At 42.5% G+C, this 17220-nt stretch overlaps 1 protein-coding gene and 1 long non-coding RNA gene across 6 annotated transcripts; one reads left to right on the top strand and one right to left on the bottom strand.

Annotated features, from left to right (window-relative positions):
- Nucleotides 1-897: 897 nt before the first annotated feature.
- On the top strand, nucleotides 898-17206 carry tp53inp2b (tumor protein p53 inducible nuclear protein 2b). Of its 5 annotated transcripts, XM_014134678.2 has the most exons (5): nucleotides 899-1212; nucleotides 2785-2852; nucleotides 10992-11452; nucleotides 12130-12670; nucleotides 12816-17206. In XM_014134678.2, exons 3-5 carry the CDS (start codon nucleotides 11329-11331, stop codon nucleotides 13081-13083), a joined length of 933 nt encoding a protein of 310 aa, XP_013990153.1. In that variant the 5' UTR covers nucleotides 899-1212; nucleotides 2785-2852; nucleotides 10992-11328; the 3' UTR covers nucleotides 13084-17206. The 5 variants fall into 5 exon arrangements, with proteins under 5 accessions (XP_013990155.1, XP_013990153.1, XP_013990152.1 ...); XM_014134680.2 differs by lacking the exon at nucleotides 2785-2852 and having other exon boundaries at nucleotides 898-1212; nucleotides 12819-17206; XM_014134677.2 differs by lacking the exon at nucleotides 2785-2852.
- LOC106566561 (uncharacterized) lies at nucleotides 2108-8682 on the bottom strand. Its single transcript, XR_001319905.2, has 2 exons — nucleotides 8473-8682; nucleotides 2108-2424 (listed from the first exon to the last, which is right to left on the bottom strand). It is a non-coding gene; the product is annotated as an uncharacterized lncRNA (long non-coding RNA).
- Nucleotides 17207-17220: the final 14 nt, after the last annotated feature.

Consider the following 17220-nt stretch of genomic DNA (forward strand, 5'->3'; position numbering starts at 1 on the left):
AGTTTGGGTCGAGTGGCGTTCAGAGCCACTCCCACTGAAGGGAGAATTAATAAAATATAGGGAGGGGGAGGGGAGAGAGGGAGAATGGGGGACTATGAAATTTAAAGCGACAGTACTCTTAATAATGCGATGGAATATTACCACTGGACAATCAAGTTATTACTGTTGTGTCATTACACATCTATAACATTTATTCAGTGAACATACGTTCCTTATTCATATGTTATTCAATTAATATAGGCCTAGAGAGGAAGGCAGATTGAAAACTTTATTTTAGGGTTAAGGTTATATTTTGTTTTAACTGTTGCATCGCTGGACTGAAGCTTGCTGGTTGACATTTAGGCCGAATGTAAAGAATTTTTCACACATGAGCGATTGATCAAGAATTTAGTTGCAATTCAATATTTTAAATATTTTAAATCTTCAGGGGGCAGAAGAAGAGTCAAAACAATTTTCTCTGATTTTTTTATATAACCAGAAAGATATTGTATTTGTCCTGCTATCTCTTAGTCCATCAGGAATTACTAATGATGACAGTGAATTTCCTGTTATGCTGTCAAACAACTTTCATCACTTTATTGGTCTCACCCATCCTCACCCGTCACTCTATAGGCCATTCACAGCTCTAGGATCAGTTTCTCCTCCCCGCCACGGGCGCCACCAGTCGTAAACAGTTGGAGGGGAAACAAAACACTGACCTTAGATCAGCTTCTAAGGGCAACTTTATTTTACTCCACCAGAGCAGGTTGACAGCTTTGAGTCGGACTACCCAACCCATACCCAACCCCCACTGTGTTACCAAGAGGCCCGGCTTGGATCTTGTGTAATATTCCGATTGGCCGTCTGTTCTTGAGGGCGTGGAAATGGGCGTCACTGGAAGTATTGTGATATCACAATCAGCTGTTTTGTACGTTCTACATTCTGATCCGAGGATCAGCTGGAGGAAGCAATAACAGTGGGAAAATCTGCAGGGGAAAAAATCGAACAAGAGGGAAAAAACTGCAGATGTTATACTCTAAACATCAAGTGTAAATTCAAGTTTTACACGAAGCCCCTTCTTCTAAGAAGAAAGCCTTTTTTTTTTATTTTGTATTATGGTGTTTTAACTACCTCACTTAAAAGGCAACCTAAAGCTATGCTTTAAGAATTATTGTCGTTTCTACTTTGTGTGAGATCATCACGTTTACAATTTGAAATATATTGCTAATACAGGTAAGCTATTAAATCTACTTTGCTGTTGTTTTTTGTGCTTTCTGGAAGGCAAACTGTGTAAGCTTGCAGGGTATCAGGCTACCTCTGCCACTGACGCCTGTATAGCTATCTCTGATGATGCATAGCCTATCTCATAACAGCAGATGAAGAAAATGCGAATTAGGTTGTGTTATAAACAGAATCATTCTGAAACAAAACAATCTACATTATGACGGAATGAATCCATTGTAGTAGTGGCTGTCACAGAGGACAATACATTAGTTCTGCATTAAATTAATGATCGACTGTTATGCATCCTAGACATCCGTTTATAGGTCATGGACGTTTTGATGGCTTCCATAAATGTATGCTTTTACGGAAACCTCGACGTCCGGTTTATGATCTTTCAGGATATGAAAATTATGTTTACATAAAACCTGTCCTTGTTTTTCACCAAACGCTGGGGTGTTGTGTCGAATGAAGACGATGGGGGGTATTTTTGAATTGTGCCTTTCTCTCTTCCTCAGTGCTTATGTAGGCCTATGTATGGATTTCGAACGACCTCGATATTAAAATTGATTCCTTCGCATCAGTCCTATACTGGTGAGCCTATCTGTCATTGCCATGACCCTTCAGCTATATCCATAGCCGTGTCACAGACTCGGAGCTTACACGGATAATTCATGTTTAACCTGACCGCTATCGACAATGACTTATTCTGGGCCCTATTTTTCTCGTCGTCGGTGACATTGGGAAGGTTTTTGTCATCCAAATTAGCTTATATCTGGCTCTAAATCAAATGTACACTGCTTGCTGTCGGACCCATAAAAGAATAAAACAAATATGTTTTTCTTTTTTTCTCTCTCTCTCTCATCGGCATCTGTCAATGTGGATTGAAGAACTCGAAACAAAGCAGTTAAGGATGTTGAATCATTCCTTTATTTATTACCAATGCTTGGGGGTTATTCTTTCTTTTGCATCCGAACAATTGCAGTTTAAATACATAAATAATTATTTGACGGCACCCGAACTGTTCCTTTTCTATTCGCCGCTGTTCTTTTTTCCTTTTCCTCGACTGAAGTAGGCTGAACCAGCAGCATCAGTGACGTAGGGCTCCTTCGTCATGCAAGCGCATAGGAGGTATTTATGTTTTCTTCGCGAAGCCACGCCCATCTCCCTCAGCTCCTCCCTCTGTTGAAACGGCTGCCATGAGCAGAGAAATTATGAGCGCATCTGGGAATAGCAGAGCAACAGAGCGCTTTTGTTTTGTAGAATTAGGAAGGAAAAATGAAATATATAATTGTCTATATCTGGTCTTTAACTATTTGCTATGAGCTTATACTGGTTTATAACCAGTTTATAACCAGTGGATCAGGGTGAAAAACACAAAAAAGCATCAAAGTAATATGCATTTGTACACTGATTTAACACGTATTATTATTTTGGCTATGTATAATAAATGATTAACTCAACAGGTACCTGGCAGGGCTGTAATTACAATACCATATGCCATTCGTTTTGAATAACACATTTTTGCACATGGGTTCAATCTCCATTCCACACCATTTACTGTAAGGTTATGTTTCCCTTTAGAATGAATTACACCAGTCACCAGTGCTGTCACAATGGAATCTTTATAACCACAAGTAATAATTTAACAGGTACAGTAAACATTGTGATGTCATCCAGATGATAAATGCCTTGTGTTGGTCTATCATATTTCCCCCTTAGTTTATACAGGGCAAAAATATGGGCAACCTCTCCACATTTTACTTGGATACATTTCCAATGTATTTTTTTCCTGTTTTCCCCAAACATCAGTCCTTATATGAACCACCTGAGGCATGAGAGACCACTGCTGGCTGTTTAATGATGTTTCCAATATATTCCAGTGCTGTTCTTATCCCTGGTGTCGTCTGTCTGTCCCAGTAGACAGAATGGTATATTTAAACACCAGGCAGATAATACTGAATTAGCATCACAGCTGACTGATAACTTTTGCTTATCAAGGAGACTGAATGGTGCTTCACACAGTTCCTTTAAAGGAAGTGTGTTTGTGTGTGTTTATGACTTGGGAACTCATAAAAAAGTGGCCCTGGGACAGTTTAATATTCTTAGAAAGAGTCAAAGTGGGTAAACTCACGTAAATACATTTTTTTATAAATGTTTTATCTCGCATCATCCTGTGACTTCAGTAAGCCAGAAGGAATGCATGAAAAACAGTCAAGAAGGGAGCGGATCAACAGACTCCTCTATGTCCTCTGCAACATCTCTCATATCTCCACCTAAACCATCAACATTGTCATTGGTAGCCTAACGCTTTATTTTACGAGCCTTCTTATGACGTTTTATATTAGCCTTATAAACATATGCAGCCACAGATAAACCATTACAAAACTGTATAATACAACGATAACACAGAAGCTAGAAGTCAGAATTAACTTTCTTAGCAGTAGGTTTTTATTGAAATAGAATAAGGCTTTGTTTTATCCTCACAACAAGCACATCACACTGGTTGAATCAACGTTGTTTCCACGTCATTTCAATAAAATTACATTGAACCAACGTGGAATAGACTTTGAATTGACGTCTGTGCCCAATTGACTTCTGTTTACATCCCTGTTTTGAGAAAGGCATCATTACTTTCTTCTTGGCTGCTTTCCTGACAGGATGCTGATGGTCACACACACACACACACACACACACACACACACACACACACACACACACACACACACACACACACACAGACTTGCTCTTTGACAAAGAGCAATTTTGATGAGATCCGCTTATGGCTGACCTCTATCATTTCTGACAAAGTGTCTAGTAAATGTGATCATTTCTGTGTGTGTGTGTGTGTTTCTCTCCTTAGCGTGAGACTCCTGTGTCCTCCTGTCGGCCCCTGGTGTAAGGGTCACCATGGCAACCACCCAAATAAGCAGGAAGTGTCGCTTTCCACCCATGCATAACATTTGTCCCTCTCCTTCTTCATCCGCTCCTTTCCTTTCATTTATCTCTCTCACCTCATTTTACACCTTTCTCCCTCTCTCTACCTCCTCTGTTTTTATCCATACCTGTAGCCTAATCGCTATCTCTTTCTATTCCTCTCTTACACCTCTCTCCTTTCCTCTTCTCTCCTTACATTAATCTCTCTCACTTTTCATTTCTGTCTCTCTTCCTCCGTTCCTCTTTATACCCCCCCCCATATTGTCTAATTTTAGAAAGTACACCCTGTCAGATCAGAGAGGTCAGTGTTCCGTCGTACCGTCCAGTAGCCTCTGCAGGAATGATATGTCTCGCTGATATCCAATATCTCCCTCCATGGTTAAATACAGGGACAGAGACTGTAAGTGCAGGCTCCAGTGGCTCAGTTGGTTAGAGTATGCTGCTTGCAACACCAGGGTTGTAGGTTCGATCCCCAGATTACCTATGAAGTGTCTAAACGTTTTTGTTATTATACTGCATTTGTTCTTTTTTTTTTTACTGTCTTTGTGTTACTCCTTCCCCCTAGACTCCAGGCCCTGATTACAACCCGAGTTAAGCGTGCGTAAATTGAACTTTTCTCTCTATGCGTATTCTGACCTTGAATTTAAGCATGGGTCTAGCGGACCTGCCGGTTCCAAGTGGGAAAAACGTGTACTTTATTTTTTCATATAGAAATAACAGCATTCTCCATGCACTGTAATTTCCAAATGGATAAGAGCTAGGTAAATGCATAATCCGTTTGGAGAAGGGGATTGTAAATACACACAGCAATTGTTTTAAGTGATTTTTACTTATGATCCCTGGAGACGAATGTGAAACCAGTGATATGGAAGCTAACTGAAAATCATGTCAACATGACAGCTTTTCCACAGTGAAATAGGTTCCAAACACACCAAGACAGTCTTGAAGAGGGCACGAAAACGCCTTTCCCCCTCAGGAGATTGAAAAGATTAGGTATGGGTCCCCAGATCCTCAAAAAGTTTTACAGCTGAACCATTGAGAGCATCCTGACTGGTTGCATCACTGCCTGGTATGACAACTGCTCGGCATCTGACCGTAAGGCGCAACAGAGGGTAGTGCGTACGGCCCAGTACATCACTGGGGCCAAGCTTCCTGCCATCCAAGGCCTTTATACTAGGCGTGTCAGAGGAAGGCCCAAAACATTGTCAAAGACTCCAGTCACCCAAGTCATAGCCTGCTCTCTACGGCAAGCGGTACCGAAGCGCCAAGTCTAGGTCCAAAATGCTCCTTAACGGCTTCTACCCCCAAGCCTTAAGACTGCTGAATAATTAATCAAATGCCCCCTCCCCCCTTTGTTTTGACACTGCTGCTACTCGCTGTTTATTATCTATGCATAGTCACATTACCCCTACCGACATGTACAAATGACCTCGACTAACCTGTACCCCCACACATTGACTCTGTACCGGTACCCCCCTGTATATAGCCTCGTTATTGTTATTTTACTGTGTTACTTTTACATTTTTTACTATAGTTTATTTAGTAAATATTTTCTTAACTCTATTTTCTTAAAACGGCACTGTTGGTTAAGGGCTTGTAAGTAAGCATATTTTACGGTAAGGCTACACCTGTTGTATTCGGCGCATGTGACCTTTTTTGTGTGATTTGATTTGATAAATAGCTGTGCCATCGTTCTGTGCCATTGTGTGCCCTCATAATTTGCATGGATGAAAGTTGGACACCCAAGCTATAGGCTTCTGTAGGGCTGAACCTAACAAATGTACAGTTGATGTCGGAAGTTTACATACACTTAGGTTGGAGTCATTAAAACTCATTTTTCAACCACTCCACAAATTTCTTGTTAACAAATGATAGTTTTGGCAAGTTGGTTAGGACATCTACTTTGTGCATGACACAAGTCATTTTTCCAACAATTGTTTACAGACAGATTATTTCACTTATAATTCATTGTATCACAATTCCAGTGGCTCAGAATTTTACATACACAAAGCTGACTGTGCCTTTAAACAGCTTGGAAGATTCCAGAAAATTATGTCATGGCTTTAGAAGCTTCTGATAGGCTAATTGACATCATTTGAGTCAATTGGAGGTGTACCTGTGAATGTATTTCAAGGCCTACCTTCAAACTCAGTGCCTCTTTGCTTGACATCATGGGAAAATCAAAGAAATTAGCCAAGATCTCAGAAAAAAAATTGTAGACCTCCACAAGTCTGGTTCATCCTTGGGAACTATTTCCAAACGCCTGAAGGTACCACGTTCATCTGTACAAACAATAGTACAAAAGTATAAACACCATGGGACCACGCAGCTATCATACCGCTCAGGAAGGAGACGCGTTCTGTCTCCTAGAGATGAACGTACTTTGGTGCGAAAAGTGCTAATCAATCCCAGAACAACAGCAAAGGACCTCGTGAAGATGCAGGAGGAAAAGGGTACAGAAGTATATATATCCACAGTAAAACAAGTCCTATATCGACATAACCTGAAAGGCCGCTCAGCAAGGTAGAAGCCACTGTTCCAAAACCGCAATAAAAAATCCAGACTACGGTTTGCAACTGCATATGGGGACAAAGATCGTACTTTTTGGAGAAATGTCCTCTGGTCTGATGAAAGAAAAATATAACTGTTTGGCCATAATGACCATCGTTATGTTTGGAGGAAAAAGGGGGAGGCTTGCAAGCCGAACAACACCATCCCAACTGTGAAGTACGGGGGGTGGCGGCATCATGTTGTGGGGGTGCTTTGCTGCAGGAGGGACTGGTGCACTTCACAAAATAGATGGCATCATGAGGAAAGGAAAATGATGTGGATATATTGAAGCAACATCTCAAGACATCAGTCAGGAAGTTAAAGCTTGGTCGCAAATGAGCTTTCCAAATGAACAATGACCCCAAGCACACTTCCAAAGTTGTGGCAAAATGGCTTAAGGACAACAAAGTCAAGTCAAGGTATTGGAGTGGCCAACACAAAGCCCTGACCTCAATCCTATAGAAAATTTGTGGGCAGAACTGAAAAAGCGTGTGCGAGCAAGGAGGCCTACAAACCTGACTCAGTTATACCACTTCTGTCAGGAGGATTGGGCCAAAATTCACCCAACTTATTGTGGGAAGCTTGTGGAAGGCTACCCGAAACGTTTGACCCAAGTTAAACAATTTAAAGGCAATGCTACGAAATACTAATTGAGTGTATGTACTCTTCTGACCCACTGGGAATGTGATGAAAGAAATAAAAGCTGAAATAAATCATTCTCTCTACTATTATTCTGATATTTCACATTCTTAAAATAAAGTGGTGATCCTAACTGACCTAAGAGAGGGAATTTTTACTAGGATTAAATGTCAGGAATTGTGAAAAACTGAGTTTAAATGTATTTGGCTAAGGTGGATGTAAACTTCCGACTTCAACTGTATGTATGCACTTTAGAATGTTTTAATTATAGCCTATGGCCGGGCTTTTCTTAGCTTTATTTTACAATTTGTATCATGTTAAATATTAGCCACTATTGGAGCCACCATCAGTAATACCCACATACATCTATAACTGTCACTTCCATTGTTCGTTTTCTTACATTTTGTACCATTCCATTCCGTTTACCGTTCATTCCTCTGTCCCTTCCGTACAAGTTGTTCCTGAGGGTCGCTAGCATTAGTGGATCATATTAGGATAACGTTCAATAATTTGGGACATGTAGCCTATTAGATCATTATGGAACTCAGACCACATGTAGCAGGTTAAACCTGGAGCCTGGCGCAAGGTTCACGACGACTGGACCGTTGTCATACAGTTCCATGATTAGTGAGAATTAGGGTAGATTTATAGGACTATTGTTCAACCCCTATTGTTCAACACCTATTGTACACTTTTTTCCACATTCCAACATTTCATGGTTTGAACTTGAATGTGACAACTTTCAGGATGAATCAAACCCCTGCATTTTTTGTGCGTAAAGGCTCTCCAAACCTTTTTTTTTATGATTCATGCATACTTTCCTAACACTAAAATGTGCCAAAATAATCTACAAGATCAGAGTATTTTTAAATCTACCAGTTGGTGCATGAAATGGAGACGAAGATGGATTGATGGGTTGGTCGTTTAGCAACAAAAACGACCCGCTCACAATCATCGGGCAAAACAGATGAGGTTGGCTTAGATTGTTGACAACATGTAAGCTGTATTTCTTCTCCAATGTTTATTGAAAACATAAACACATTTGCACAATGACCACTTGTTGTCTCTCAAATATATCGTTGAAGTTGTTGGTTAGCTAGCTAGCAATCAATAACAAGATTAAACAAGCTGAAACGAGCCACTTACGATTCTCCACATGGCAGTTTCTTGTCATTCTTGCCAGCAATCTGGCCATCCAGAATCACAACGACAGACGCGCTGAATTCCATGTATTCAAGCGCGCAATGGAAGCACCGTTATATGCACCTTCATAAGGTAAGTCTGAATAACAACTACTGAGACGTGTGTAAGAAAGAAAGACGTGCGTAAGAAAGAAAGACGTGTGTAAGAAAGAAAGACGTGCGTAAGAAAGATAGTCGTGCGTATGAAAGGCGTACTTTTCCTTAATCGGAATCGGGTCCCTCGTGTCTTCTCGGTTGTCCATCTGGCCTAAACCCATTCTGTTGTTCACTATAGCAGTAGCACAGGGGGGAGGGTGTAACGCCATTGTTCCTCAGGAACAGCCTGGCTGCGTCTCCTTAGTCTGCAATAGCTTCCCTTCCCTTAATCTAATTTCCTTCATTACAACCCAATTCAAAGAACTCATCTGAAAGAAGCAATCTATCTGTTTGCATTTGTGTCTGAGTGTCTTACAGATTCTAACTGCATGCATACATGTTATGGTCCTATTGAGAAAAGACTATTGTGATTGTTTACGATTTGTTGCGCTTATTAAGCTATTTACTTGTTATTCATTTCGGAATTACATTACAGTTACCCAATAGTTACACATTTTCCAACTTGAGTTGAATTCTTTGAAGTACAGTAAGCACCATAATGTGCGCAATGTTGTTACTGCATAATTTGATAGTAGATTGAAGACAAATTGACCAGCTGAAACAGAACTGTAAAACTGTTACTGTCTCCAGTCAGCCTATATCAGTCAGCCTGTCTCCAGTCAGCCAGTATGACCCAGACAAACCTTCTCCCTGCAGTCTCTCGAGGTAGACTGAGAGACTGCATCTCAATACTCTAGTGGCTTCCTCTCCTCATCTCCTTCCCTTCATATGCACTGATCTGAGGACACAGAACAGGTGAAAGCATTATAAGTGGATGCCTACTGTGCATTTGCTTTCAGTTTACCCGTCAATTTCTTTCAGATTAGTGCGGGTGAAGGGAAGGAGATGAGGATGAGGTGAGGAAAACACGTGAGACTGTTGAGATGCAGCCAACCTATCACACTTTCTAATCTTCTCCTCATAAATGGTTCCTTGACCAACATGATTAAAGTAGCCCTGGAACAGAAAGGCTCTTTTTGTTCAGTTCTGCTCACGTGATTTTGCCACATACACTTCATGGCCAAAAGTATGTGGAAACCTGCTCGTCGAACATCTCATTCCAAAATCATGGGTATTAATATGGAGTTGGTCCCCCTTTGCTGCTATAACAGCCTCCACTCTTCTGGGAAGGCTTTCCACTAGATGATGGAACATTGCTGCAGGGACTTGCTTTCATTCAACAACAAGAACATTAGTGAGGTCGAGCACTGATGTTAGGTGATTAGGCCTTGCTCGCAGTTGGCATTCCAATTCATCCAAAAGGTGTTCGATGGGGTTGAGGTCAGGAGCCTGTGCAGGCCAGTCAAGTTCTTCCACACCGATCTTGACAAACTATTTCTGTGTGGACCTCGCTTTGTGCACGGGGCCATTGTCATGCTGAAACAGGAAAGGGCCCACCACAAACTGTTGCCACAAAATTGGAAGCACAGAATCGTCTAGAATGTCATTGAATGCTGTAGCGTTAAGATTTCCCTTCACTGGAACTAAGAGCCGTAGCCCGTACCAAGAAAAACAGCCCCAGACCATTATTCCTCCTCCACCAAACTTTACAGTTGGCACTATGCATTCGGACAGGTAGTGTTCTCCTGGCATCCGCCAAACCCAGATTTGTCCGTCTGACTGCCAGATGGTGAAGTGTGATTCATCTGTGAGTCCAATGGAGGCGAGCTTTGCACCACTCCAGCCGATGCTTGGCATTGCGCATGGTGATCTTAGGCCTGTGTGCGGCTGCTTGGCCATGGAAACCCATTTCATGATGCTCCCGACGAACAGTTATTGTGCTGACGTTGCTTCCAGAGGCAGTTTGGAACTCGGCAGTGAGTGTTGCAACTGAGGACAGACGATTTTTACGCACTACGCGCTTCAGCACTCAGCGTTTCCGTTCTGTGAGCTTGTGTGGCCTACCACTTCACGGCTGAACCGTTGTTGCTCCCAGACGTTTCCACTTCACAATAACAGCACTTACAGTTGACTGGGGCAGCTCTAACAGGGCAGACATTTGACGAACTAGCTTGGAAAGGTGCCCCGTTGAAAGTCACTGAGCTCTTCAGTAGGGGCCATTCTACTGACAATGTTTGTCTATGGAGATTGCATGGCTTTGTGCTCAATTTTATACACCTGTCAGCAACAGCGGTTGCTGAAATAGTCAAATCCACCATTTTTGGCCATATCGTGTATTCCTTCATCTCGCTTTTTACCACTTTGTGATTCGCAACGCTGCTTTCTAATGTTCCTCTCCACTTGTTCCCATTGTCTTTGGATTTGTAATCTAAATATTTTCTTGCTGTTATTAATAGTCTCTCCTGTCTTTCTTTTGTCTCCCCACAGGCCTTTGCAGCATACCAAGTAAAACCTTACATTTGCACTAAGGAAGCCTGTCGAGTCCTGTAAGAAAATCAACCTATGAGATCAAGACAAGAAAAGGGTTGAAGCAAAGAGAGGCCAAGAAAACCGTGCTCACTTTCCTGACCTGGCAACTGTTTGACAAAGCGAAAAGCGAAATAACTAACTAAATAAGACTACAAAAATACTTAATAAGTAGCAAAAACACACAAAGGCAGCTAGCTATACCTTGAGAACTACAACTATACACAGAACCTGACTTCCGCGATCCCTGACCCTTGACTTTTACCCATTGACGTGTACCTGACCAACCGGCCTAGCCATGTTCCAAGCTCTGAGCAGCCTGTTCTTCGGAGAGGTGGAGGAGGTGGCCGCAGAGATCAAGGGGCCCAACCCCTGTGTGACCGACGCTGACGAGGAAGGATGGATGCTGGTCAACCTGCCCGGTGAGTCCTCCCTTAGGGATGGTTGGAAGGGGTTGGAAGTGGAGAGGGAAATGGTAGTCACTAGATGGCCATGCCAGAATGGACAGAAGTGAGGATATTGATGGTACTGTTGAGCATGTACATTAGCTGTTTGTTTTCTAAGGTCAAAGGTTTTGGTGATTTGTGGTCAGCACTTCAGTCCTTTAGTGTGGCCATATAGTGATGGGGGTGTGGGGGCTAATATATTGTTTAAAATCTCCATAAAAGGGAATCTGAATAGTTTAGAGGCCACGTCTCAAACTAAATATATAAGCCCCAATGAAACACATCACAAAACAGTCAGTACAACAATACTGTCACTGACATGACCAAGCGGTTAGAGGGTCGAAGTAACTAATTATATTATTCCTATTTTTATGTTTTGTGTTTCTTTACCCTTTCTTCTCCCCCCTCTCCAATTTTATTTAAATATCCTGACATTTCTCACACTGGTGTGTGTGTGTGCGTGTGTGTTTGCGTGCGTTTGTGTGCGTGTGTGTGCGTGTGTGCGTGCGGGTGCTCCCCTTTTAATGACACCACAACCTGCATGGCTTCTTCCCCTTTGCCATCCCCTTTACCCCTAACCTACACCACCCTAAACATACACCCATCCTCAATTGGCCAACTCCTCCATGGTCCCACCTTTACTCTGTTCTCAGGGGAAGCTGATTGTGCGATGCTAGTAGAGGGAGGGATAAAGGCGCCATCGATAGCACAGGCACAAGCACAAAACAACCAATCAAATCACCCAGACACACCCACCAGAACTGAGTGCCCCGTCCCCTCTCCAACCCCTCCCCCCCAACATCAGAATCGCCGCAGAACACACAAAGCTTGTTCACGAGCAGCGACAGTGGCACCATCAGACCCCCTCTCTACTCTCCCTTCTGCTAGCCCGTTAGCCACGGGCATCGTTACGCCCATATCCCTAAAAAGGCGGGCCAGGCTCTCCACCCCATCTGTGTCCCCTGGCAGTAGTGGGTCGGAGAGAGGCTGCATGGACGAGAGCTGGTTCGTTACCCCTCCCCCCTGTTTCACTGCAGAGGGAGCCACGGCCGAGACCAGCCCCATGGAGGATCTGCTTATAGAACACCCCAGCATGTCCGTCTACGTCTCCCCTAGCAACCTGTCCATGATCTCCAATGGCAACCTGTCCATCGTCGGGGAGGAGAGCATCACCAGCCTGACAGGCAGCATGAGGTGAGGACCGACCGACCGACACCTTATTATATCTTTGTCACCATGTAATAGATCTAGCACATAGCCACAGTTCTATGAGAGAGCTACATAACTGCTTGACTAATGTTCTATACCCCCACTTCCTCCTATTCCTCCCCTCCTCTAGCAGGGTGGCAGAACCAGCCGCTACCTCTGCCGTCCATAATACCATGCCCACCAGGGTGACCCGAGGAGCCGCTGCCCAGGCAGGTACCCTGGCCAAGGTGACCCAGGTGGCCAGGGTTCAGAGGGGCAAGGCCCGCACTGAGAGGCGCCACCTTGGACGCAACCGCATCCAGCGCCAGAACCGCACTAGGGAGCAGGTTCCCCGCCACGCAGCCCACGCTAGAAACACCTACCTGCACCAGCCCTGCCAGCGTAACATCTGCCACTGAGCTTCCACAAACACAGGGGGAGCCATTTACTCTGAGGGCATTAGTGGTTATACTCCCCCTGACATACATACAGGTAGATTTATATGGACACACACACATATATACTCATGTAGACAAATATGTAAATACACATGCACACAACGTACACGCATCATTTACACATGCACACACAGCACATAGACACTCTCTCTCTCTCTTTCACAAAATCACTCTCTCTCACACACACACACACACACACACACACACACACACACACACACACACACACACACACACACACTAATTGATTTACGTAGGCTACTGTGCCATGTTAGGCCCTAAACCCCAACCAAGCCCTCTAATAACTTAAGTCTATTGTTGTTAGCTGTCACATATAATACTTTTTGAAAAACTTGCAAAAAAATATTACTTAGCAACTAATATGTGTGTAAAACTATAAAAAGTTCCATCTACTCTCTCCATTTCAGTTGAAACACTCCTCTCCTCTGTCTCTTTAGTGGAAGTCCACCTATTTACTGTCATGGAACACATGGCCCTCTCCCCTTTGCAGCCGTCCTAGTGCTTTTAATCAGGTTGGGGGACAGACAGGCTAAGGAGGAGAAATTAGAGATGCTCACTCTCTTTCTGCGGGAACAAGCTTTTATAGGGAATCTTTATTAGATAGTACACCCGTGGACACGTAATCATTTTAGCCGTTGAGTATCTACGTAGCTATACTTGTTATGTATGAAGACAGGGAAAGGCTGCCCACAGGAAAAACATCTCATCTTGTCCTTTATTTGCAGTGTTTGAGTTACGAAAAAAAAATTTTATAAAAAAATCTGTTCTCAAAAAGGAAGGGTATACAGTGTACATTACAGTGAGAGAGGAGAAAAACCAGAAGAGGTGTTTTTCCTCTTGTCCCAATGTGAGGGATGGAAGCAGGTAGAGGAAGGTGAAAGAGAGGAAGACGAAAACAAGAAAAAAAGAAGACTAGAAATGACAAATTGGAGAGTTCAGATAGGATGACAGAGGAACCAGAGTAGATATAGTTAACTGTGTAGTGTAGCTTTCTGGGCAACCAATAGTTAGTTTTTAGAATGCTTAACTGGCTACTTTTACATATTTGGCTTGCCATCTGTGACTAAGACAAGTTTGCCAATGCAGAAACAAACAGGCACTCTGTTATCTCAAGTCAGGCAGCCTTGCAAAGCAGGAAGCTGATTCCCTAATTTCTTAAACGTCTTTGTTCAACAACTACAACACGATGATGAAAGTCATTCAGAGCTGTTTGGTCATAAGGAGTCTAGTATAGGTAGCTGTGCATAGTTAACTGTGTATGTTGAGACGTACCATAATGATATATGTAGGGAAGCTAGCCAAGGGTTGCCTGTAGGTTACAAGGTATGACAGGCTAAAGTAGGTGCAAGGCGGTATAGATGGCAACTCTTTATTTTGGTTTGTTTGTTTGTCTGCTACTGTTATTAAAGTTATGGAGAATTTAGGCCTAACCAATGCTCTCTGAATGATGTCTGTGACAGGAAAAGCCTGTTCCCTGCAGCCCCATAATGAGAGCACACCGTTTCATCCAAATAGCTGACAACCTAAAAACTTGGCCTAGTTTGACAGAATGACTGTGAAGGATTCACACTTTGAGGAGAATAGTATAAAGGAAAAAAAAGAGAGAAAAAAATCGATATACATTTGCTCACCACACACGTTGGGTTCCAACTGATGTTGGTGTGCTGTGATGCTTCTGCATTAAGACACCTCCCCCCTAACTAAATATTAACCAAGTGACAACCTTACCCATGAAAAGACAAACAGGGAAATAGATAACATAGACCAATCCCTTTTCACTTCACGTCATTCAGTGACAACAGGGTAATCATGGTAGGAGACTCGCGGTGAACACACAAACACACACACACACACACACACACACACACACACACACACACACACACACACACGATGTCCACCGGGCTGATACTGCTCAGTGTTTCTAGTAAAGACTAGCTCAAGGACAGAGAATGAGTTATGAGTGACCCTTTACCTTCTACACCCACTCCCTGGCCTCCTAATAGCACATCCAGCCGTAACAGTGTCCCCCACCTTAAGATCTAGCTTACTGAGATGTATTCAACTACAATAGTAAACTATGGTGCTGAAGTGTATATGACTATATACTAAAGTTTGTAAATTATTTGAGACATGGATGTAAGTTTGCACTGTCATACATTTTTGTGAGTCAAAGTTGTAGCTGTGTGCTGTCTTTTATTCTCCTTTGGGATGTTTACTATTTTCTTTTTGTTTTGTATTGAACCATCAAAGGTCTGTGAGAGTGTGAGAGGATGTGTGTTAAAAAAAAATACTTCAAAAGACAAATAATGATCAATTATTTTTCTTGTACATATTACAATACAGGTTGTAATGCTCCTTGCCGTTAGTTGTCAAAGCGACTCAGGATTAGAGTCCATAAAGTAGCTACCATCTTGACTGAGGACAAGACTGTCCCTGCCTCTTTCCTGAATAGGACAGTAAGGATGCATCTCAATAATCGAAAGTGGCATCCTATCCACTTATCCTTTCCGTAATCTACACTGAGATGTGACCAATTGAGATGTACCCTATTGGAGCTTTTGGGATAGATGTGTTAACGTTCCAATTAGACACTGCCCTCTAGGGGGATAAAGTGTAATAACTTGTAACGACACGGGATCATTTCATGCTGGCATCATCATAACACAACACATATTTCAAAGTATAAAGATGTATTTGTGGGAGCAGTGGAACATGAATTGTTCTCTAGATACAGTGAGGTGAGAAAGTGTTCTTATTGTTTAGAATGTTCTGAACTAGAAACATGTATTTGTCCCTTCAATCACAAACCACCATGGTCCACTCACCGTATCGCCAACTATCTTGTAAATGACTATATTTTATTTGAATGATCTACTAATATGATATAATTATTAATATTATGTATATTTATTTTTCTGTTGCTGTTTTAAATGATGACTGTATGTAACTGTTTGATCCTATGAATGACGCAGTGTGTGGATCGCAGTAGCGACTCACTCATACACACACATACACACACAGATACACACATATCTGGTCATGCTTCCTTAACCCCTAGAGTTTTCTGAACCTTACACTACAGTATCTCTGTGGTCACACTTCTTACTCACATGATGAAGACATTTTACAAAGAGAGAGGGGAGGGGGCCTATATATGAGAGGCCATAGGTGTGTGTGTGTGTGTGTGTGTGTGTGGAACTCACCACCTCTAACAAGGCCTTGTTGGTCCTTACTGCGACACTGTGTCTCTCTTTTTCTTGTCCTTTTCCTTCTTTCCATCACCCTCTCACCTTTACATCCATGTTATCTCCAAGTGGTTGTTTTACTGAGTATGTAGTGTGGGACTAATGAAAGGTGTGAGTTTAGGGTGGCAACCCGCCAATCACAGAGAGAGGGCGGGGGCCACCAGGTGCACGTGTGTCTAGTGTGACGTGAGAGTTGTGGGGGAGGGAGGAAGAAAGAGGGGATGTGACAGAGGATGGAGTAAGCAGATAGATTGAAAAAAAAAAATCTGAAATGAAATGTATCAACAAAAAAAAGATGTGCTTGTATTTTTTTCCCGTTTAGTTATTAGAACAGTTGTTCACCTAGTATGTTCATGTTTTAAAAGAAAGGGGGTTGATTGTGTGTGGATAATTTTTGTTCTGCTTTGCGCCCTAAAATGATGGCAGCTTAAAGATACTTTGGGGTTCTCCCACGTACCATCTCAATGAGTACACCCCTCCCCCGTCAAAACAACTATTTATAGACATATAAAAAAGATTGGTGTATCTGATATCTATGGTGATCGTGCCTTTCACTATTTCTGCATGGTTTTTGTGATGTACTGAATTGTTCCATCCCTGAGTGGACAGTCAAGTCCATAGACAGTCAAGTCCATAGACAGTCAAGACCATAGACAGTCAAGTCCATAGACAGTCAAGTCCATAGACAGTGAAGACCTATGCAACCACCAACGGATGGGTTAATACAACATCCATTCAGAAAAACGCAGGTACCACACAACAACAACAACAACAACAACAACAACAACAATAAACACTCAGGTTGACAACCTGAATCTTGTCTCGTCAT

This window comes from Salmo salar, chromosome ssa13, assembly GCF_905237065.1.
Source record: "Salmo salar chromosome ssa13, Ssal_v3.1, whole genome shotgun sequence".
In the NCBI taxonomy this organism is placed as follows: domain Eukaryota; kingdom Metazoa; phylum Chordata; class Actinopteri; order Salmoniformes; family Salmonidae; genus Salmo; species Salmo salar.

Excerpts from the sequence above, each read along its gene's own strand:
- tp53inp2b (XM_014134678.2), top strand. The coding sequence starts at position 11,329 with ATGTTCCAAGCTCTGAGCAGCCTGTTCTTCGGAGAGGTGGAGGAGGTG. Across the intron at positions 11,453-12,129 it reads GATGCTGGTCAACCTGCCCG|GGGAAGCTGATTGTGCGATG; the intron begins GTGAGTCCTCCC and ends CTCTGTTCTCAG. Across the intron at positions 12,671-12,815 it reads AGCCTGACAGGCAGCATGAG|CAGGGTGGCAGAACCAGCCG; the intron begins GTGAGGACCGAC and ends CCCCTCCTCTAG.